This window comes from Mizuhopecten yessoensis, unplaced genomic scaffold, assembly GCF_002113885.1.
Source record: "Mizuhopecten yessoensis strain PY_sf001 unplaced genomic scaffold, ASM211388v2 scaffold1775, whole genome shotgun sequence".
Lineage (NCBI taxonomy): Eukaryota > Metazoa > Mollusca > Bivalvia > Pectinida > Pectinidae > Mizuhopecten > Mizuhopecten yessoensis.
Window position 1 is genome coordinate 86,239 of NW_018404215.1, and position 19,261 is coordinate 105,499.

The 19,261-nt window shown below is 34.5% G+C and overlaps 1 protein-coding gene across 3 annotated transcripts in view; it reads right to left on the reverse strand.

The window, feature by feature from the left end:
* Window positions 1-18,842, reverse strand: part of LOC110440541 (coiled-coil domain-containing protein 78-like) — a 43,758-nt gene extending 24,916 nt beyond the window's left edge. Inside the window, exons 1-6 of one of the 3 annotated variants that reach the window (XM_021483679.1) lie at window positions 18,758-18,842; window positions 18,071-18,204; window positions 16,692-16,909; window positions 16,016-16,182; window positions 15,295-15,438; window positions 2,943-2,963 (exon numbers count right to left, since the gene is read on the reverse strand). In XM_021483679.1, coding sequence (XP_021339354.1) covers window positions 2,943-2,963; window positions 15,295-15,438; window positions 16,016-16,182; window positions 16,692-16,909; window positions 18,071-18,183 — 663 coding nt within the window. In that variant the 5' untranslated portion in view covers window positions 18,184-18,204; window positions 18,758-18,842. Of the gene's footprint in view, window positions 1-2,942; window positions 2,964-15,294; window positions 15,439-16,015; window positions 16,183-16,691; window positions 16,910-18,070; window positions 18,205-18,747 lie in introns of all 3 variants that reach the window. The other 2 variants (XM_021483688.1, XM_021483695.1) reach the window with 2 other exon arrangements.
* Between the last annotated feature and the right edge of the window lie 419 nt (window positions 18,843-19,261).

The following is a 19,261-nucleotide window of genomic DNA, read 5'->3' on the forward strand; positions in this document are numbered from 1 at the left end:
TTTATGATGAGTCTTGAACTGCTCTTTATGATGAGTCATGTGATGAGCCATGAACTGCTCTTTATGATGAGTCGTGAACTGCTCTTAATGATGAGTCATGAACTGCTCTTGATGATGAGTCATGAACTGCTCTTTATGATGAGCCATGAACTGCTTTTAATGATGAGTCATGAACTGCTCTTTATGATGAGTCATGAACTGCTCTTTATGATGAGCAATGAGCTGCTCTTTATGACAAGCCATGAACTGCTCTTTATGATGAGCCATGAACTGCTCTTTATGATGAGTCATGAACTGCTCTTTATGATGAGCCATGAACTGCTCTTAATGATGAGTCATGAACTGCTCTTTATGATGAGTCAGGAACTGCTCTTTTTGATGAGCAATGAACTGCTCTTTATGACGAGCCATGAACTGCTCTTTATGATGAGCCATGAACTGCTCTTTATGATGAGTCATGAACTGCTCTTTATGATGAGCCATGAACTGCTCTTTATGATGAGCCATGAAATGCTCTTTATGATGAGCCATGAATTGCTCTTTATGATGAGTCAGGAACTGCTCTTTATGATGAGCCATGAACTGCTCTTAATGATGAGTCATGAACTGCTCTTTATGATGAGTCATGAACTGCTCTTTATGATGAGCAATGAACTGCTCTTTATGACGAGCCATGAACTGCTCTTTATGATGAGCCATGAACTGCTATTTATGATGAGTCATGAACTGCTCTTTATGATGAGTCATGAACTGCTCTTTATGATGAGCCATGAACTGCTCTTTATGATGAGCCATGAACTGCTCTTTATGATGACCCATGAACTGCTCTTTATGATGACTTACAATCCTTTCTCTACAGCCACTTAATACTCACTTTTCTCACATTGTGAAATTTTGAAAAGAAGATTGTTAACAGTTTTCAACTTTATGCAAAAAAACACTTTAACACATTCTATTGTAGTTTCTCATGGAACATTCATTTCACAAGCCATACATTACTTTACTCCACTCACAGATGCAGTGTCAGATATCAGAGTTGATTCTGTCACGGCCAGCTTCATTATCAGTTTACCATGGATTTACTATAAGAACCATCGTCAGACATTATTTATCACAGCCTGTTGATGTTTTTATTACCATGAATCAGTGTGTGTAGTAAATAAGTATGTATTGTGAACTTCTGTTTAATCTCATTGCAGCTTGATTCTATGAGAAAATATATGACATATAAAGCACACAAAGATTATAACATCACTGTACTGAACACTACACTGATCAAATCGTAAGGCATGCATTATATTCAACAAAATCATCCACTCAAATTAAACTCAAGCAGTTAATCAAATCCAGAAATCTCAAAATCATAAACCATGCAACAAAATATAACACATTGAATTCAAAACATTTGGTCAGTCAAACCTTTTATCAGATTATATAAAGCAGGAGCTAGGAAAACTTCAATGAAAACTTCAGTTTATTTAATCTAGATTTGCACCCCTTTGATGAGTTGAAATTTTCCTTCTAATAGTAGTCATTTTATATGTTTAAGATGGGATCCCTTTGATTAACAATACAAACACATTTTTTTTTAGATTTTAGCAGAAGCTACATTGATTTTAAAGAGTTAAACAGGTTCTCTAGCCATTAAAACTAGCACTTATATTGAAAGTCATAACAGTAACTCCTGTCTAAACCAAACACAACTGTGATCAGTAATATTCCAATGACATAGAATGTACACACAATGATCGATGGACCACGTCAACCTGCGCATCTGGACTCCACATTGTATTAGGTGTTGTCAGCTTAATGCTGCTTAGAGATAAAATTTGAACTAGCAATATATTTATATAATTAATAAACTGAAAATAAAATTTGTATATCCTTGGCTTTTAGATAGTCAACTTCATGTAAGATATTCACAAAAAATGCCTTTATCTCTCCATACAGTTTTCAGAATGTTGAATTTGAAAAGTTTGACTTGTAAAATGAAGCTGGATGAAATATTTTCCTGGTTTTAATAGGTGTCAATATTATACAGGATAGGGTTTAGACATTTTTCACAGTAGCTTACAGTTTAAAACTATGTATCAGATTCACTCTGGTTTAAATCAAACAATATTTGACATACAGTAACGGTTAATAAAACATGAAATTAACTCCTACAAGTAATTCCATGCAGCAATCTAATTAAAATCAGATCCGAATGTAAGAGTATCGTAGAGGAACGGGAATTCGGATCTGATTTTAATTAAATTGTTCCATGCAGTAAAAATTAGCTATAATGAATTATGCCCCTTGTTTTAGTTAGCCGCCCCAATTCCTTTCAGCATATGTATCAAGATCCTCTTTTCCTTATTACTTAACTATTTTATACATCCCAATACATTGCTACACCCCTTTATGATGCCAATATTTTACTGAACATATGGTGGCAGTATAAAAAGATCTTATTCTACAGAAATGTTATTTAAAAGCTCCCAGAAAGATATATATATCTTTTTGATATTACAGTCGTAATCTCTATAACTGGGTTCTTTCAGTAACCAATTAAATAGTTTTTAAAAATCTATTTCTAAACAACTACTGTGAATAGATTTTAGAAAATTAATACATGTAATTACAAATGTTCATACGAAATGTATGACGATACTTGACATGGAAAAATAAGCTTTGCTTTTTGTTATTTTTTTTCAAGTAGAAAATTCCAACAGAACATGCTAGTGTTAATAGAAAATCCTCTCCTAATCACCAAAATAAAATGTTAAACAACATGACAATGATAGGAGTGTCATGCACTTTCTCATCAACAAAATAAAATGTTAAACAACATGACAGTGATAGGAGTGTCATGCACTTTCTCATCACCAAAATAAAATGTTAAACAACAAGACAATGATAGGGGCGTCATGCGCCAGTCTAAGATACAAATAATACTGTACCAAGGGATTTTTTCTGGAGGCCTGCAAACAGAAGTATAAACAAATAACTTGAAATAAGGAATAAGAATATGACACTTAAGAATGTTTGTCCCACTACACTGTGGTTTTTCCTATTTACATTAATCTCCCCTTAACTTCCCTTCCCTGTCTCACTGCACCGTGTTTTTTCCGATAAACAGTAACCTTCCCTTAAGGTAGTAGGATTGTGTCGCCATTTCTCAGTAGAATTTATTCAAATTTTGTAGTTATATTGCTTTGAAGTAAGGAAAATTTTCTGCCACAAAAAAAATATAGGTTGTCAGAATTTTAAGGATTTTAAATGGAAATTAATGTAAAAAGGATTGAATTTTGAAAAAAGACTTGAAACACACATTTTTTTGCAAAATTATGTCAATAAAAATGATACTAACATAGATTAGTATTGCATTAATGTATATTTATTTCATAAATGCTGAAATTGTGTAAAATTAATCATCTATAAACGATTAAAAATTGACATTTTATAATAAAACCATATACACATAGTAACTGCATGCAATGAGTTATCGTTCTTGGAAAACTTCATAGTAGTGAAATAGGTAGCCGGTTTCCTGAAGTACAGAAAAATGGACACATGTGACTCATTGATCAAAAAACAACTGAATTAATGCCTGGATTGCTTTGAAATACTTTAATATTGAAAGAACACACTGTTCTGTCAATAATAAGCATACAATATTCATCAGTTTGATATTAAACATTTGAATATGCGGAAATTGTGATACTGTCTCCCTACATTGGATTTTCAACTAGGGATGTACTTCCTACTTCCGTTTAGCAATACTCTCCTATGACCTTAACTTCCGTTTGGATATAACTGTTAAAAAAGTTGGCCAGGTAACATCCATTGACCAGGTATACGTAGCTCATTCTGTTGGAGTGAAAGCATAACAATTTTAAGTCCAGGGTTATATCCGGTCTAGCCCCACTGAATTTTAAGTCCAGGGTTATATCCGGTCTAGCCCCACTGAATTATAAGTCCATGGTTATATCCGGTCTAGCCCCACTGAATTATAACTCCAGGGTTACATCCAGTCTAGCCCCACTGAATTATAAGTCCAGGGTTATATCCGGTCTAGCCCCACTGAATTTTAAGTCCAGGGTTATATCCGGTCTAGCCCCACTGAATTATAAGTCCAGGGTTATATCTGGTCTAGCCCCACTGAATTTTAAGTCCAGTGTTATATCCGGTCTAGCCCCACTTAATTTATAAGTCCAGGGTTATCTCCGTTCTAGCCCCACTGAATTTTAAGTCCAGGGTTATATCCGATCTAGCCCCACTAAATTTTAAGTCCAGGGTTATATCCGGTCTAGCCCCACTGAATTATAAGTCCATGGTTATATCCGGTCCAGCCCCACTGAATTTTTAGTCCAGGGTTATATCCGGTCTAGCCCCACTGAATTTATAAGTCCAGGGTTATATCGGGTCTAGCCCCACTGAATTATAAGTCCATGGTTATATCCGGTCCAGCCCCACTGAATTATAAGTCCAGGGTTATCTCCGGTCTAGCCCCACTGAATTTTAAGTCCAGGGTTATATCCGGTCTAGCCCCACTGAATTATAAGTCCATGGTTATATCCAGTCTAGACCCACTGAATTATAAGTCCATGGTTATATCCGGTCCAGCCCCACTGAAGTTTAAGTCCAGGGTTATATCGGGTCTAGCCCCACTGAATTTTAAGTCCAGGGTTATATCCGGTCTAGCCCCACTGAATTTATAAGTCCAGGGTTATATCGGGTCTAGCCCAACTGAATTATAAGTCCAGGGTTATATCCGGTCTAGCCCCACTGAATTTTTACACTCATAACACTGTTGTTGATCATATTTGTTCGTTTCAATTTTAATATTTCTCAGAAAAATCTTGTAACGGATGGTTTTCTTAACAGAAATTATTTATCAAAACTATAGACATGCTGGAAAAAAGCAGTTTCCAACACTAATTTACAGTTTTTGACCGTGATACGGGGATCCTTATAGCCACTCACACTCAAAATGTGGATCATTAATTCAACGTGTCAGCTTGTAAATGAGGGTAAATATGAATTTGGCAAGGTTTGAGATTTAAAATGAGGATCAAGTACTCAAATGTTCAGCTTGAAAATGAGGAAGGTAATTCCAGCAGGTCTGATTCAGAATGAGGATGCTGAGATGATCAGAGGCTGATAACGAATTAAGGAGCTCTATACCTGTGATAGAGAAGCATGGTATTTGATATGTGTGATAGAGAAGCATGGTATTTGATATGTGTGATATGGAAACAAACCCCCCAAATTCTACAGCGAAGGATACACACTTTTACCATTCAAGCTTACATATTAGTGATCGACTCTTTTTTCTGTCTTATCTGATCAACATTTAAGTGATTAGGAGTTCGAGAGTATTTCTTTTGTTGAACAAAAAAGCTGTTTATGCCAGCCTAGCTACCAGCTATGTTATGTCATCTAATTATGCAATATGACATCATTGCGTTCTCTGTGATGTCAGACATACAGCCATGTCCACATGTGAACACTGTTTTACCTAAGGATACCTCTATCTTCACCTGAGATACACGATCATTTGTTCAGAGAATTTTGAATATTTTTCTATTTTTTTTCAGAGTACAGGCACTTGTTTTTACTATTAAGACTAATATTCCAGTTCCTGTTATAATCTCTTCAAACAGAACTTTTTGTTCAGGAAACTATTCTCAGTTTCTTGACACATACATATAACTTTATCATACGCAATGATTTACGATAAGAATGCAATAATAAATCTTCTTTTCCATACACAAATAGTGGAAGCCATGTACCAATTTGTGTACTCATATGTTATGTACTTCATACATAACTTCACCATTACATCTACATACAATGTACATTTAATACAAAGATACCAGAACTATCACATTTATTACATCCTCATGATTTAAGTGTTAAACATATACTTGCCCCAATTTAATGAACATTTCTGACTTAGATCAATTCTTTAACTTCAGATTTTTCTCTAACTCAAAGAATGCTTTCCAATGGAAAATCTTATGTAGGTTAAGAAAATTCCTTAATCCATGGAACATCCATGACACTCCAGGGTCCTTGTACATGTGTTTATGACTATTTATTAACAAATTTTGAAAGGAAATATGAAATTAACTTTTACATGTCAACAAGTAATGAAATTACTTCCACTTATTTTATACTGAATTTCTAAGTGACAGCCTTATATCTACCTGAGAATGTGTTCCTCCCTGGTGAGAATACAAGTCGTGTATCTAGTCTAACAACAGATCTCCACAGGTAAACCACGCATACATTATATATGTCTCACAGAAGAGCCAGGCAGGGACGCTTGTATGGGAATCAACCCTCGTCCCTGTCATTCACCACTATGCCCTTTAATTTCACTGAAGAATTCCTATAGTCTGTATCAGAATACATTGATTCCAATCCAAGCATATGAGATAGCAATTTCTTTGGCTTTATATGATATGTACATTAAGATCATAATTCCATCCATTTAAATCTCAGGTCGGTTGATACTATTTCCATCTATTAGTGACTGTGTAAGGGTTAGAGTAGGTGTAGATATACAAAATCAATAATGTTGTTCTTCAGTGTAAACAAAATTAAAGAAACAAATCACAGAACATTTGAAAATCTATTTTACAAAAAACCCAGATCAAGTGGAAACATATATAAGAACTTGTAATTGCAATTCTCATGTAGGAATACACACTTTGCTGAAACCAATATCCAACTTAATTTCTTTTTTGGAATCAAGCCATCTTATCAATCGAGGGCATAGAAGAATCTTTTATAAGTTTTGTTTAAGCTGGATATATATTGAACTGATGTCTTTATGATGTATCTTCATTCAAACTTAAAAGTAAAGATTCCTCTAATCTCAATGAACCTCTGATTCCCAGATGTGCCTCCCTTTGGCAGAGATTTCAGATTGGCAGAGATATCAGATTGGCAGAGATTTCAGATTGGTAGAGATTTCAGATTGGCAGAGATGTCAGATTGGCAGAGATTTCAGATTGCAGATTGGCATCTGATATCTCTGCCAATCTGAAATTTCTGTTAATCTGATACCTCTGTTAATCTGAAATCTCAGATTGGCAGAGATATCAGATTAAGAAGTGGGAGAAATCATCTATTGATCATCACTGGGCAATTATCTTTAAAGAATGTATGTTGATCTCATACTTACATCACATGATACAGAATTCAACCCAATAATTGCCCTGACACTTCGGAATTTTGAAAAATTAAAATGACTGCAGAAATTTTCCCATTTCTCAAAACATAGTGTCACATGCACTTTTTTTGAGTCAGTCTGTCAGTTACGGTGAAGATATAGGACATTCAGATCAGAATAAGGAGTTTTATTAGGAACGGTGCACTTATTAAGTCAAATACAGTATGCAGTTTGATTAATCATGATAAAGATGAACAGATCAGTCTACACAAGTAATCACATGTAAGCTGCAGTAGATGACGATGAGACTTCATGAGATAGATATTTTAAAATTGGTTGCAAATTCAAATAATTCATGAACATTTATTCCAATATACATTTAAAATAGTAATATAACTGCTCATTTTGTGAATTTAAATACCAACAAGCAAGTTTTTTAAAGCACATCAGTAACAAAAAAAAGTTCTCGTTAAGTGAAGAACAGAATTGTACGGCATTGTAGCCCTATACGACTACACCTACTTCCCTGGTTGTTTATACGTGAGATTATTTTTGTGGTGGTTAGTCCTGTTAATCATCACTTAATATCATTTACACCATGACACTAGCGAGAAAAAATGTTGCTGATGAGATGATGGATAGTATTTTTTAATTTGAAGAGAAATCATCAAAATGGAATGTGATCACAATGAACGATTACAACAGAAATTCTGATATTATACATAACCCGTCAGTAACTTTTTTCCTGTAATTATATTAAGCGCAGGGTCAAAGTTGAGGTAAAAAACAGTGACATCTACATTACACATCTGTTGGATGGAGAGAAACCACATGGCAAAATCTACACTGTCTCAAAAAGTACTTATAATAACTCTGTAAATAATAATATCAAAATAATAATGAACTGTAGTGGAGAAAATAAACATGATGTAGATAATTCCTGTATCAAATGTTAAATATGAAGATGAAAAAGTGTGAGTATAAATCTAAAATTGGCACACATGACAACAATGCACTAATAAATGAATAGGGAAACAATGACATTTACAATATTGATATCTTTAACAGATGAACTGACTTGATTATAGAGACAAGTTATATAGAAATAACTCCAGGTACATCAATATTAACAGTGTACCTGCATAACACTGAATACTTAGCTGAACTCAACATTCATAACTCAAACTATTATTTTTCCAATATTGAAAACACATTTACACTATGTAAGTAAGGTGTGATAAAGTTTGATGGCTATTTAACTCACCTGTGTACAAAACTACGATTGATATGGAAAATGAAATTTCATATGATTTTCTGGATCAATAGTTTTCAATAGAAGTGCACTGGATTGGACAAGCAGGGTATATAATGGGTCTTTCATCACCAAGGTATGGTCCTTTTCAGCCATTACAGTTCGGCAGTAAATGGCTTTCATGGTTCCATTCAGATCAACGATGGTATCCAAAGCCAGTACAATCATTACGACACTATATACTCCACAAAGGAAGAACGATATCTACACAACTTTAATGTCTATATGTCATTCCAGGTAACTACACACAGGTGTAGGAAAGATTGTGTTGACTTTAATATTGAGACATGTTTACTTTTCATATGTACCTGTTTACAGTCTTACATTGCTGAGTTATATGAAGAAATTCAACACTTAGATCTGTCAAATGTTTAGAGTTTTAAAAAGACTATATATATTAAACAAAAGGTTGTGTTCACATAAACATCTGTAGTCAAACATATATAGATAATCTGGAACCACAAAAACAATGCTCTATGTGGCACAATAGTTCTGTCTTTTGACTCTAATTAACGTAGCACAGAGGTATTGTTATTGTTGTAGTTACAAGGTAACACAACTGTACAGTATTGTTATTGTTGTAGTTACAAGGTAACACAACTGTACGGTATTGTTATTGTTGTAGTTACAAGGTAACACAACTGTACAGTATTGTTATTGTTGTAGTTACAAGGTAACACAACTGTACAGTATTGTTATTGTTGTAGTTACAAGGTAACACAACTGTACAGTATTGTTATTGTTGTAGTTACAAGGTAACACAACTGTACAGTATTGTTATTGTTGTAGTTACAAGGTAACACAACTGTACAGTATTGTTATTGTTGTAGTTACAAGGTAACACAACTGTACAGTATTGTTATTGTTGTAGTTACAAGGTAACACAACTGTACAGTATTGTTATTGTTGTAGTTACAAGGTAACACAACTGTACAGTATTGTTATTGTTGTAGTTACAAGGTAACACAACTGTACAGTATTGTTATTGTTGTAGTTACAAGGTAACACAACTGTACAGTATTGTTATTGTTGTAGTTACAAGGTAACACAACTGTACAGTATTGTTATTGTTGTAGTTACAAGGTAACACAACTGTACAGTATTGTTATTGTTGTAGTTACAAGGTAACACAACTGTACAGTATTGTTATTGTTGTAGTTACAAGGTAACACAACTGTACAGTATTGTTATTGTTGTAGTTACAAGGTAACACAACTGTACAGTATTGTTATTGTTGTAGTTACAAGGTAACACAACTGTACAGTATTGTTATTGTTGTAGTTACAAGGTAACACAACTGTACAGTATTGTTATTGTTGTAGTTACAAGGTAACACAACTGTACAGTATTGTTATTGTTGTAGTTACAAGGTAACACAACTGTACAGTATTGTTATTGTTGTAGTTACAAGGTAACACAACTGTACAGTATTGTTATTGTTGTAGTTACAAGGTAACACAACTGTACAGTATTGTTATTGTTGTAGTTACAAGGTAACACAACTGTACAGTATTGTTATTGTTGTAGTTACAAGGTAACACAACTGTACAGTATTGTTATTGTTGTAGTTACAAGGTAACACAACTGTACAGTATTGTTATTGTTGTAGTTACAAGGTAACACAACTGTACAGTATTGTTATTGTTGTAGTTACAAGGTAACACAACTGTACAGTATTGTTATTGTTGTAGTTACAAGGTAACACAACTGTACAGTATTGTTATTGTTGTAGTTACAAGGTAACACAACTGTACAGTATTGTTATTGTTGTAGTTACAAGGTAACACAACTGTACAGTATTGTTATTGTTGTAGTTACAAGGTAACACAACTGTACAGTATTGTTATTGTTGTAGTTACAAGGTAACACAACTGTACAGTATTGTTATTGTTGTAGTTACAAGGTAACACAACTGTACAGTATTGTTATTGTTGTAGTTACAAGGTAACACAACTGTACAGTATTGTTATTGTTGTAGTTACAAGGTAACACAACTGTACAGTATTGTTATTGTTGTAGTTACAAGGTAACACAACTGTACAGTATTGTTATTGTTGTAGTTACAAGGTAACACAACTGTACAGTATTGTTATTGTTGTAGTTACAAGGTAACACAACTGTACAGTATTGTTATTGTTGTAGTTACAAGGTAACACAACTGTACAGTATTGTTATTGTTGTAGTTACAAGGTAACACAACTGTACAGTATTGTTATTGTTGTAGTTACAAGGTAACACAACTGTACAGTATTGTTATTGTTGTAGTTACAAGGTAACACAACTGTACAGTATTGTTATTGTTGTAGTTACAAGGTAACACAACTGTACAGTATTGTTATTGTTGTAGTTACAAGGTAACACAACTGTACAGTATTGTTATTGTTGTAGTTACAAGGTAACACAACTGTACAGTATTGTTATTGTTGTAGTTACAAGGTAACACAACTGTACAGTATTGTTATTGTTGTAGTTACAAGGTAACACAACTGTACAGTATTGTTATTGTTGTAGTTACAAGGTAACACAACTGTACAGTATTGTTATTGTTGTAGTTACAAGGTAACACAACTGTACAGTATTGCTATTGTTGTAGTTACAAGGTAACACAACTGTACAGTATTGTAATTGTTGTAGTTACAAGGTAACACAACTGTACAGTATTGTTATTGTCTGATCTGTAAGGTCACATAACAACACTTTTATTGTTTATATCTATAAGGTAACACAGCAATATTTTTATTATTTTATGTAAAAGTTGTACAACAGCCTTTTAATTATTTTATATAGGTGTATACCCAGTAAGATGACACAATAATTTCATTTTTTTTAAGACACGATTTGTTCTTCAAGTCTTGTGTATGTTTTACTTAAGGTCATTGGAATGTATTGATAAACGGAAACAGGCAGTACATCCCTTGTTGAAAATCCAATGTACGGAGACAGTATCACAATTTCCGCAAATTCTAATGTTTAATATTAAACTGATGAATATTGTATGTTTATTATTGACAAAACAGTGTGTTCTCTCAATATTAAAGTATTTCAAAGCAATCCAGGCATTAATTCAGGGTTTTTTAATCAATGAGTCACATGTGTCAATTTTTCTGTACTTCAGGAAACCGGCTACCTATTTCACTACTGTGAAGTTTTTCAAGAACGATAACTCTTACCTGCAATTACTATGTGTATATGGTTTTATTATAAAATGTCAATTTTTATATCGTCTATAGAGAATTAATTTTACACAATTTCAGCATTTATTAAATTGATATACATTGATGCAATACTAATATATGTCAGTATCATTTTTATTGACATTATTTTGTAAAAATATTGTGTCTTTCATTTTTTTTTCAAAATTCACTCCATTTTACATAAATTTCCATTTAAAAACCTTAAATTCTGACAACCTATATGTTTTTTGTGGCAGAATATTTTCTTTACTTTATAGCAATATAACTACAAAATTTGAAGAAATTCTACTGAGAAATGGTGACACAATCCTATTACCTTAACCAAAGTAGCCCATGTTTTACCACAGGTAAAGTATATGCACTTTTTATCATACAACACAACAGCTTTTAGCTCACACAGTCACTGGCGAGGCGCTCGTTGTTCATCAGTCGACTTTTCCTTTAAAATCCTTCTTGTCCTGAGGGGCTAAGTGAATTTCGACTAAATTTGGATTGGAGCATCCTTGGGCAAAAGAGACTCAATTTTGTATAAAACAGAGGGTGAGGCCTCCCTGGGAGTAGAGGGGCAGGCCCATAAGGGGAAATTGAGGTGAATCTTTAAAATCCATCTCCCTCTGTACAATTGGAGGGATTTTGACTAAATTTAGCCTGGAGCCTACTTGAGCAAAAGGGACTCAATTCTTTTTTTAAAGGAGGGTGTGCCCCTCCCGCCAGGGGCAGAAAGGCAGAATCCAATAGGGGAACTTTACAAGAGGCCCATGGGCCTTAGCGATCACCTGAGTTATATCATAGGTACTGGTAGCTTTATTTTATTGTTTAGATGTGATGTGGAAATCAGCATGTAAACTAAGTGAAATACAATACTTGTCATGTCATCAAAGGATAAGAATTTGAAAATATTGGTAAATGTTCCCTTTGAGGCCCTGCCCTAGCCCCTGGGGATGGAGCAGGAATCCCAATTTTACAATTTAATACCCTCATTCACCAAAGATGATTCTGACTAAGTTTTCTCCTGAAAATGGATAAAATATACCCGAAAGTGTTATATCCCTATATAAACTATAGTAAACTTTACCCCCTCCCCAAGGGAAAACGGATAGCTCGGGGGTCCTGAAATTTACAATTTAAATAAAGCCCCCGATGAACTTTCTTTTTATGCACTGAAAGTGAATGTAGTATGTACCTCTGAGTCTGGAGAAGAAGATTTTTGAAATATTGGTTAATTTTCCCTTTTGGGCCCGCCCTGGCCCCAGGGGTAGGGGTAGGAATCCAATCCATTTTACAATGTATAAGCCTCATCTACCAAGGATGACTCTGACTAAGTTTTAAAAAAATCCATCCACTGGTTCTTGAGAAGTTGAAAATGTAAAAAGTTTACGCACGACAGACGACGACGGACTTAAAGCGATTAGAATAGGTCACTTGAGCAAAGTTCAGGTGACATAAAAATCCTTCTTTAGTTGGGTTGGAGGGATTTTAACCAAATTTGGTCCAGAGCGTCCTTGGACAAAGTTGACTCAATATTGTATAAATGGAGTATGTGGCCCACCTTGGGGCAGAGGGACGGGGCCAAAAAGGGGAAATTAAGGTAAATCTTTAAAATCCTTCTTCTGATTGCTGAGAAACAGAGCCAACATTTGGAAATAGTTGCATTATTATATCTAATGACAATATTTTCCCATGGTTGCTTAATTATCGAGGAGATCGATACAGGCCCTCTGGACCTCTTGTTCTCATTTTGGGTAGCACAACAGTATCTTTGTTCTAGTTAATTAAGTGAGCCCATTATTATTTTTGTATTGTTTTACCTGATCATTCTAACACATTATTGTTTTTGTTTTACCCAATTATGATACTGCAACAGAAACGTTCTTGTTCTCTGTGATTAAGGTAAAACTCATGCAATGTAGCTGTATTTGTTTTATCTTATTAAGGTATATGCAGCAACAAGGCTGTAAAATTAGTACATACTACATTTCACGACAGTTTCGTTTTTTGTTTTATTTATATCAAAATATCATAACAGGATTTTTTTCATTCTTTCAACCCAAATAAAATGGCATAAGATATTTTCTTCATCTGACTTTATTGATATAGCAAAGGACCACTTTTTCTTCATTTGCCCTGATTAGGTTAGCACAATACTATTTTATTGTTTTGCCAATCAAAATATAACAACATCACTTTATGACTTTAATCTGATCATCGTGCCTGTAGTACATTGTATGTTTCTGTTTATAATACCAACCTAAGGTAATAGATCAATATTTTTTTCTAAAGAAGAATTAATGTACAAAAATAAGAATTAAAAAGGCCCTGCAGAGTGCACACGAGTACACACTAGTACTGCATACATAGAAAACATGATACATGTACGCAGCAGTCATTTTGATTCAATACCTCAGGGTGTTCATGATTACATTAGAAACCGTTTCCACTTTGAGCCAATGAACAGTTTACAAAATCAGTTTCCCTTTGACAACAGATTCAAATGAATTGGAGAAGGACACAATTTAACTGCAATTCACACCAAACTCTGAAAGGAATAAGACTGCAGGTAGGCAGCCTATGTCCCCTGACATGATAGTTGTAAATAATTATTAGGACAACATTCAGGCTGAAGAAATCAGTTAACACACATAACAAATATGTGTAAGAAAAAAATAAGAACAAATCTATGTCTATAAAAATAAATACAGACAAGATATAACTGTATACTTTTATAATGCAAGCAAATTGTTTTCATATAAAATAGCAGTGTACTTAATTTTAAAGAGTCTGTCAAAAAGGTTGAAAAAGTTTTATGGACAGGTGTAGCTCCATACTTTTTAAATTAACTTCTGTAAAAAAAAGAGAGATGAAAACGGTGACCCTTGTGCATAACAATCAGTCGAACAGTTTGAAAATATTGCTTCATCCAGACAGAAACCATGACTATATTTCCACACTGCGGTGCTTCAGGGAACAAAAGTCAGGTAGTCCATTGGACCCGTAGACATACATTCTCCGGAAACTTCTGCATAAAATAGACATATTTCTCTTTCCTACTGTTCCTGTGGGGTTGGGGTGTTGATTAGTTAGCTTAACAATGACACTCCCTATCGACATTTGAACCAGTTATACTACAAACATGTAATACCTGCATATACGCTGTTTACAACCAAAGATATCAACATTTTATTGAATTAGTCATAAGCACTTCAAGTTTACTTTCACATCCAAGTGAAAAATGATATATCTTTACAGTGGTACAGTTAAGCTGCTTACAATAGTAACTTTATACAATGTTTTTAGTAAATTACACATCAAAATGAAAAAACTATGCTTACAGATCTAGTCTACTCATTAACTATTGGCGCTAAGACCTGTCAAATACACCACTTACTACATCCTGTATATCTGACCATGAGTTTCATCTTGGCCTTGAAATTGATCTCTAGTGGAATAATAGACAGTATTTCTAACAAAAGTATGTACGACAAGACAAGGGGTGAGAGAAGATTGATTTTAACTTCACTCATTATTTGAAGTAAAACTTCAATCTTATCGTAAAGAAGACTATGACATTTTTTATTGATAAGAGTGAACTTGACAGAAAATGATAGAGGGAGAACTTGACTCACCATCTCGAGATCAAAGTTGAGGATAGTGCTGGCGTTGTTTGAGGCAGGTCCATAGTCAGTAGTGGTCTCTGTTCTTCGACCCATTCCTGCTCTGAAATGGGAGTTTGCGTCTGAAGCATCTTTCAGGGTCACAGATGTACCATCCTGTTGATAAAGAAAAGGATTGTGTACAGCTATCATACCTTACCAGGACAGTGAAAGGAAGCAGATAGGGAAGATGGACAGTAAAACCTCTAAATGATGTGCTGTCTCATTTGCCAACTTACTTACTGCCTGTATATTTCATGGTCTCCATTTATCTCATTTCATTGTAATACCTAAATATTCCTTCCTCAATGTTTTGCCGAAGCCCTTTATAATGCCAAAATTTCACCGGACATATACAGGCCATTTAATGAGGTTTCACTTAACATTACTTTACATGAAATACCTTATTATTTGGTGGAAGAGATCTTAATTGAACTAAAATTTACTGTATGTGTATTAATCTTATGTTAGTAGAAATATCATTTTTTTAACATTAAGGTAATACAAAAAAGTGTAAAATAAGTGACTCCTGTAGAATGAACTCTGTCAAAATTGCCATCATATCAACATTTAATCAAGGTTGTATCATGGATGTAAGTCATTACTATTGAGGTCTGTAATGAAATAGAATATTGGCAAGAATTGAAGAAGAATCTCAATTCTTAGCTACAATGCGATTGTTTCACATTCTTACCTTGACATGGACTCCCTTATCTGCAGACTCAGTGAGGTCCTTATAAGCCCCACCACTGACCCCAGGAACCTGGAGCAGATCCTTGATCAATTCGTTGTACACCTCATACATCTGGAGAGTCACTGTGGGACTGTGTCTCCTCACCTTCGTGTCAGCCATGAACTTCTCTACAACACATACATATATAGACATAAACTCTTTGCCATAAGACAAAAATACAAATGCAGCCATAAACTTTTCTACAAAACAATGATACATCTATGAATGTCTTGTTTTTCTGGTTAGATTTAAGCCACAAAATTCTCTTCAACAAAGAAACAACAACAAACTTCTCTTTATCGCACAGACACAGCTTTTAACTTCCCTTTAACCTATAGATACACGTTTATAGTCATGAACTACTTTACACTGCAGATGTGGCCATGGATTTAGTTTACAACACATAAATTCAGCCTAGAACTTACCAATATTCTACAACACAGATTTAACAATGAACTACTCTACAATACATGACAAGGGCTGTGAACTTCTGCATAATATAAATTTATAGCCATTTCCACTTATGAAAGTACTCAGCACTCTGCCAAATTCAAGAAATACAGATGTACTACAATGTAGTAGTAACTCTTTTACACTTTTATTTACGATTTATCTATGTATAATGAGGAACTCTGACCTTCTGCAAGTCTGCTGAACAGGTAATCAAATACCATTGGTGCAACGCCTGCTTTGTTAGCAGTTTCTCCAGCCACAGTGAAGGACTTGCCAGCCTCACTCTCACCCATAACCAGGAGACATACGTTAAAACCAGCCATGTACAAGTCCAGCAGGTTCTCCACCGAGTGTTTGAACACATCGTAGTTCCCAGCATCCTTGTGATGGAGGTAGGAAAAGCTGCAAAGCAAAGAGTGTAAACATATGTATATGTCAATTTATAACATAGTTATAAAAGCATAGCCAAAATTTCTCCAATGCTTCCTGTAAAAGGTGAGGGAAAATGCATGACAGCCAAACTGGGTTACAACCCAGGACCTCTGACACCTTGACAGATGCTGTACCCAGCTGGCTACAGAAAATCAATATAACTTGAACCTATTGGAGTCAAATATCATTTTACATTAACAGGTTTCTCTGTCCTGACCATTTCTTATATAAAAAAAATAGTAACTTGATTCAGTTGTGTCAAACACTTGGCTCAATCAGCAAATAACCATCATAGCTATAAAAAAATATTTGACTCCAATCCATATAATTCTCATAACTTTCCTTTCAAAGTTGGAACTCTTTTTGTCATTACCTACAGTAATCAAAATGTGTTTATAACACATTACACCTTTTTTAAACTCTTTCACTGTAAAAACTAACACACAGCCACTTGAAAGTGACTGACAGCTGGATGTGGTTGTGTCTTTGACCCAAGTTGCTCAGTCCGCTTTCCAAAAGTGTACCAATATATATTCTGGGTTTGATATTACTGTTTTTGTGCTGTAGTATTCAAGTGGTAATCAGGCTCTAGAGCCATTGGCAATGCTGATTAATAAGAAACAGAACATCTACACTGTCTCCAGAACAAAAATACACATCACAAAGTGGGAATGGATAGGATACATGTCTGGGAAACAAACAGGTTTCTTCTACCTATCCCAAAGGACTTGGCATATAACAATTATATAAATTATAATCTGATAAGAACACAGCACTTGGTCAGTCAGTATTATAAATACAGCAGTGACTGCCAAAACAGCTAGTGTTCAGATAGATTCCTGTTGAGAGCAAGGACTATATACTAGACATGTCACCCTGGTAAAATACCAGCGCTTCCTACCAACTTGGTTCGGGAAAAATTCTCTTTAGCTCATTCGGTAGAGTATAAGACTGGTAAGAGCGGAGGCATTGAAAAAATAATGACCTCTGCTACAGACATGTAGTAGTAAACAACAAGACACCTGCAACTTAAGGTCAAACCTTTACAGTAAAACAAAATGTTACCACATTTTCTTAAAGTGTTTGCTCCTATTACAAATGTCGATTTTGTACATTGGTTAAGAGTCTTACTTTAGAAATGGTCCTTTTGACTGGGCTGCTATTCTATGTCCATCAATGACAATGTTGCCAGATCCTTCAGCACGAATGGACGGGCGAATCCGCCCGACCACATCAATGTTCATCCTGTTTTAGTTACCCAAGTCCTGTTATAATATAAAGATGACATCAATCTAATAAATCAATTTGTTTATTGTCAACATGCAATATATAAAATAAAAAAAACAGTAATCATTGATTGACACCATTATAAAGAAGGTTTCATTGGATTAAATCTGATTTTGAAAACAAAAATCTCAACAATGAGGAACTACAGAAACTCTAAGCACGTCATGTCACTGATGTCAAATGTAGAGGGAATGAGTTATCCCCCCTGATTAAATATTTACCGTTATCGGGTATCAACTTCAAGTAAAAAAAAAAAAAAAATTAGACGTTCAATCATATATATGCGGATCTCAAAAACACAATTTGGCATATACAGAATGACTCAATCATCTTTGGAATAGCATCACACAATACAGTATGTGCGATATGAAAATAAAGATAGCTAAACTGCGACACAGGTCTCGTGCTGGGAATCAACAAATAACCACACATTTCAAAGAGATGGAAGGGATCACGGGCCAAACATGGTTTGTGTTTAAGATCAGGTTAACAGACAATATTCAGAAATAAACATGTAATACCTGCTAGTACCTTAATATCGTAAACGAAAGACAAATCCCATTTTATGACAGACACTTTGACAGGTTGTTTTCCTTCGCGACAGCCATTCCATAAATGTCTTACCTCCGCACAGTAAAGAGCTCCACGCACGGCTTAATTTTCAAGTATTGCAGTTATAGACCTATTTAGACATAAACTAATTTGTTCATGGTAAAATTACCATAAACACCATAGTTTACGTCCAAATATAGCTTTAACAAATTCTAAGGTCCCTGTGATTCGTAGGATAACACATGGGGAATTCATTTTTTTATTCAAATCTACGTAACTTACATTCTCTCGAAAAACATCGTTAGATGTGTTAGTTGGGTTTCACCATGCGGCGTGTGTGAATTAAAAAAGGCTACAAAATAACTTATATAAATGATCGTATGCATGTATTATTCATGTATTATTCATGTTCATGTGTATGAAAGGTGTACTATAATCAGTGGCGGATCCAGAGGGGGTTTTGGGGGCTTCAGGCCCCCCCCC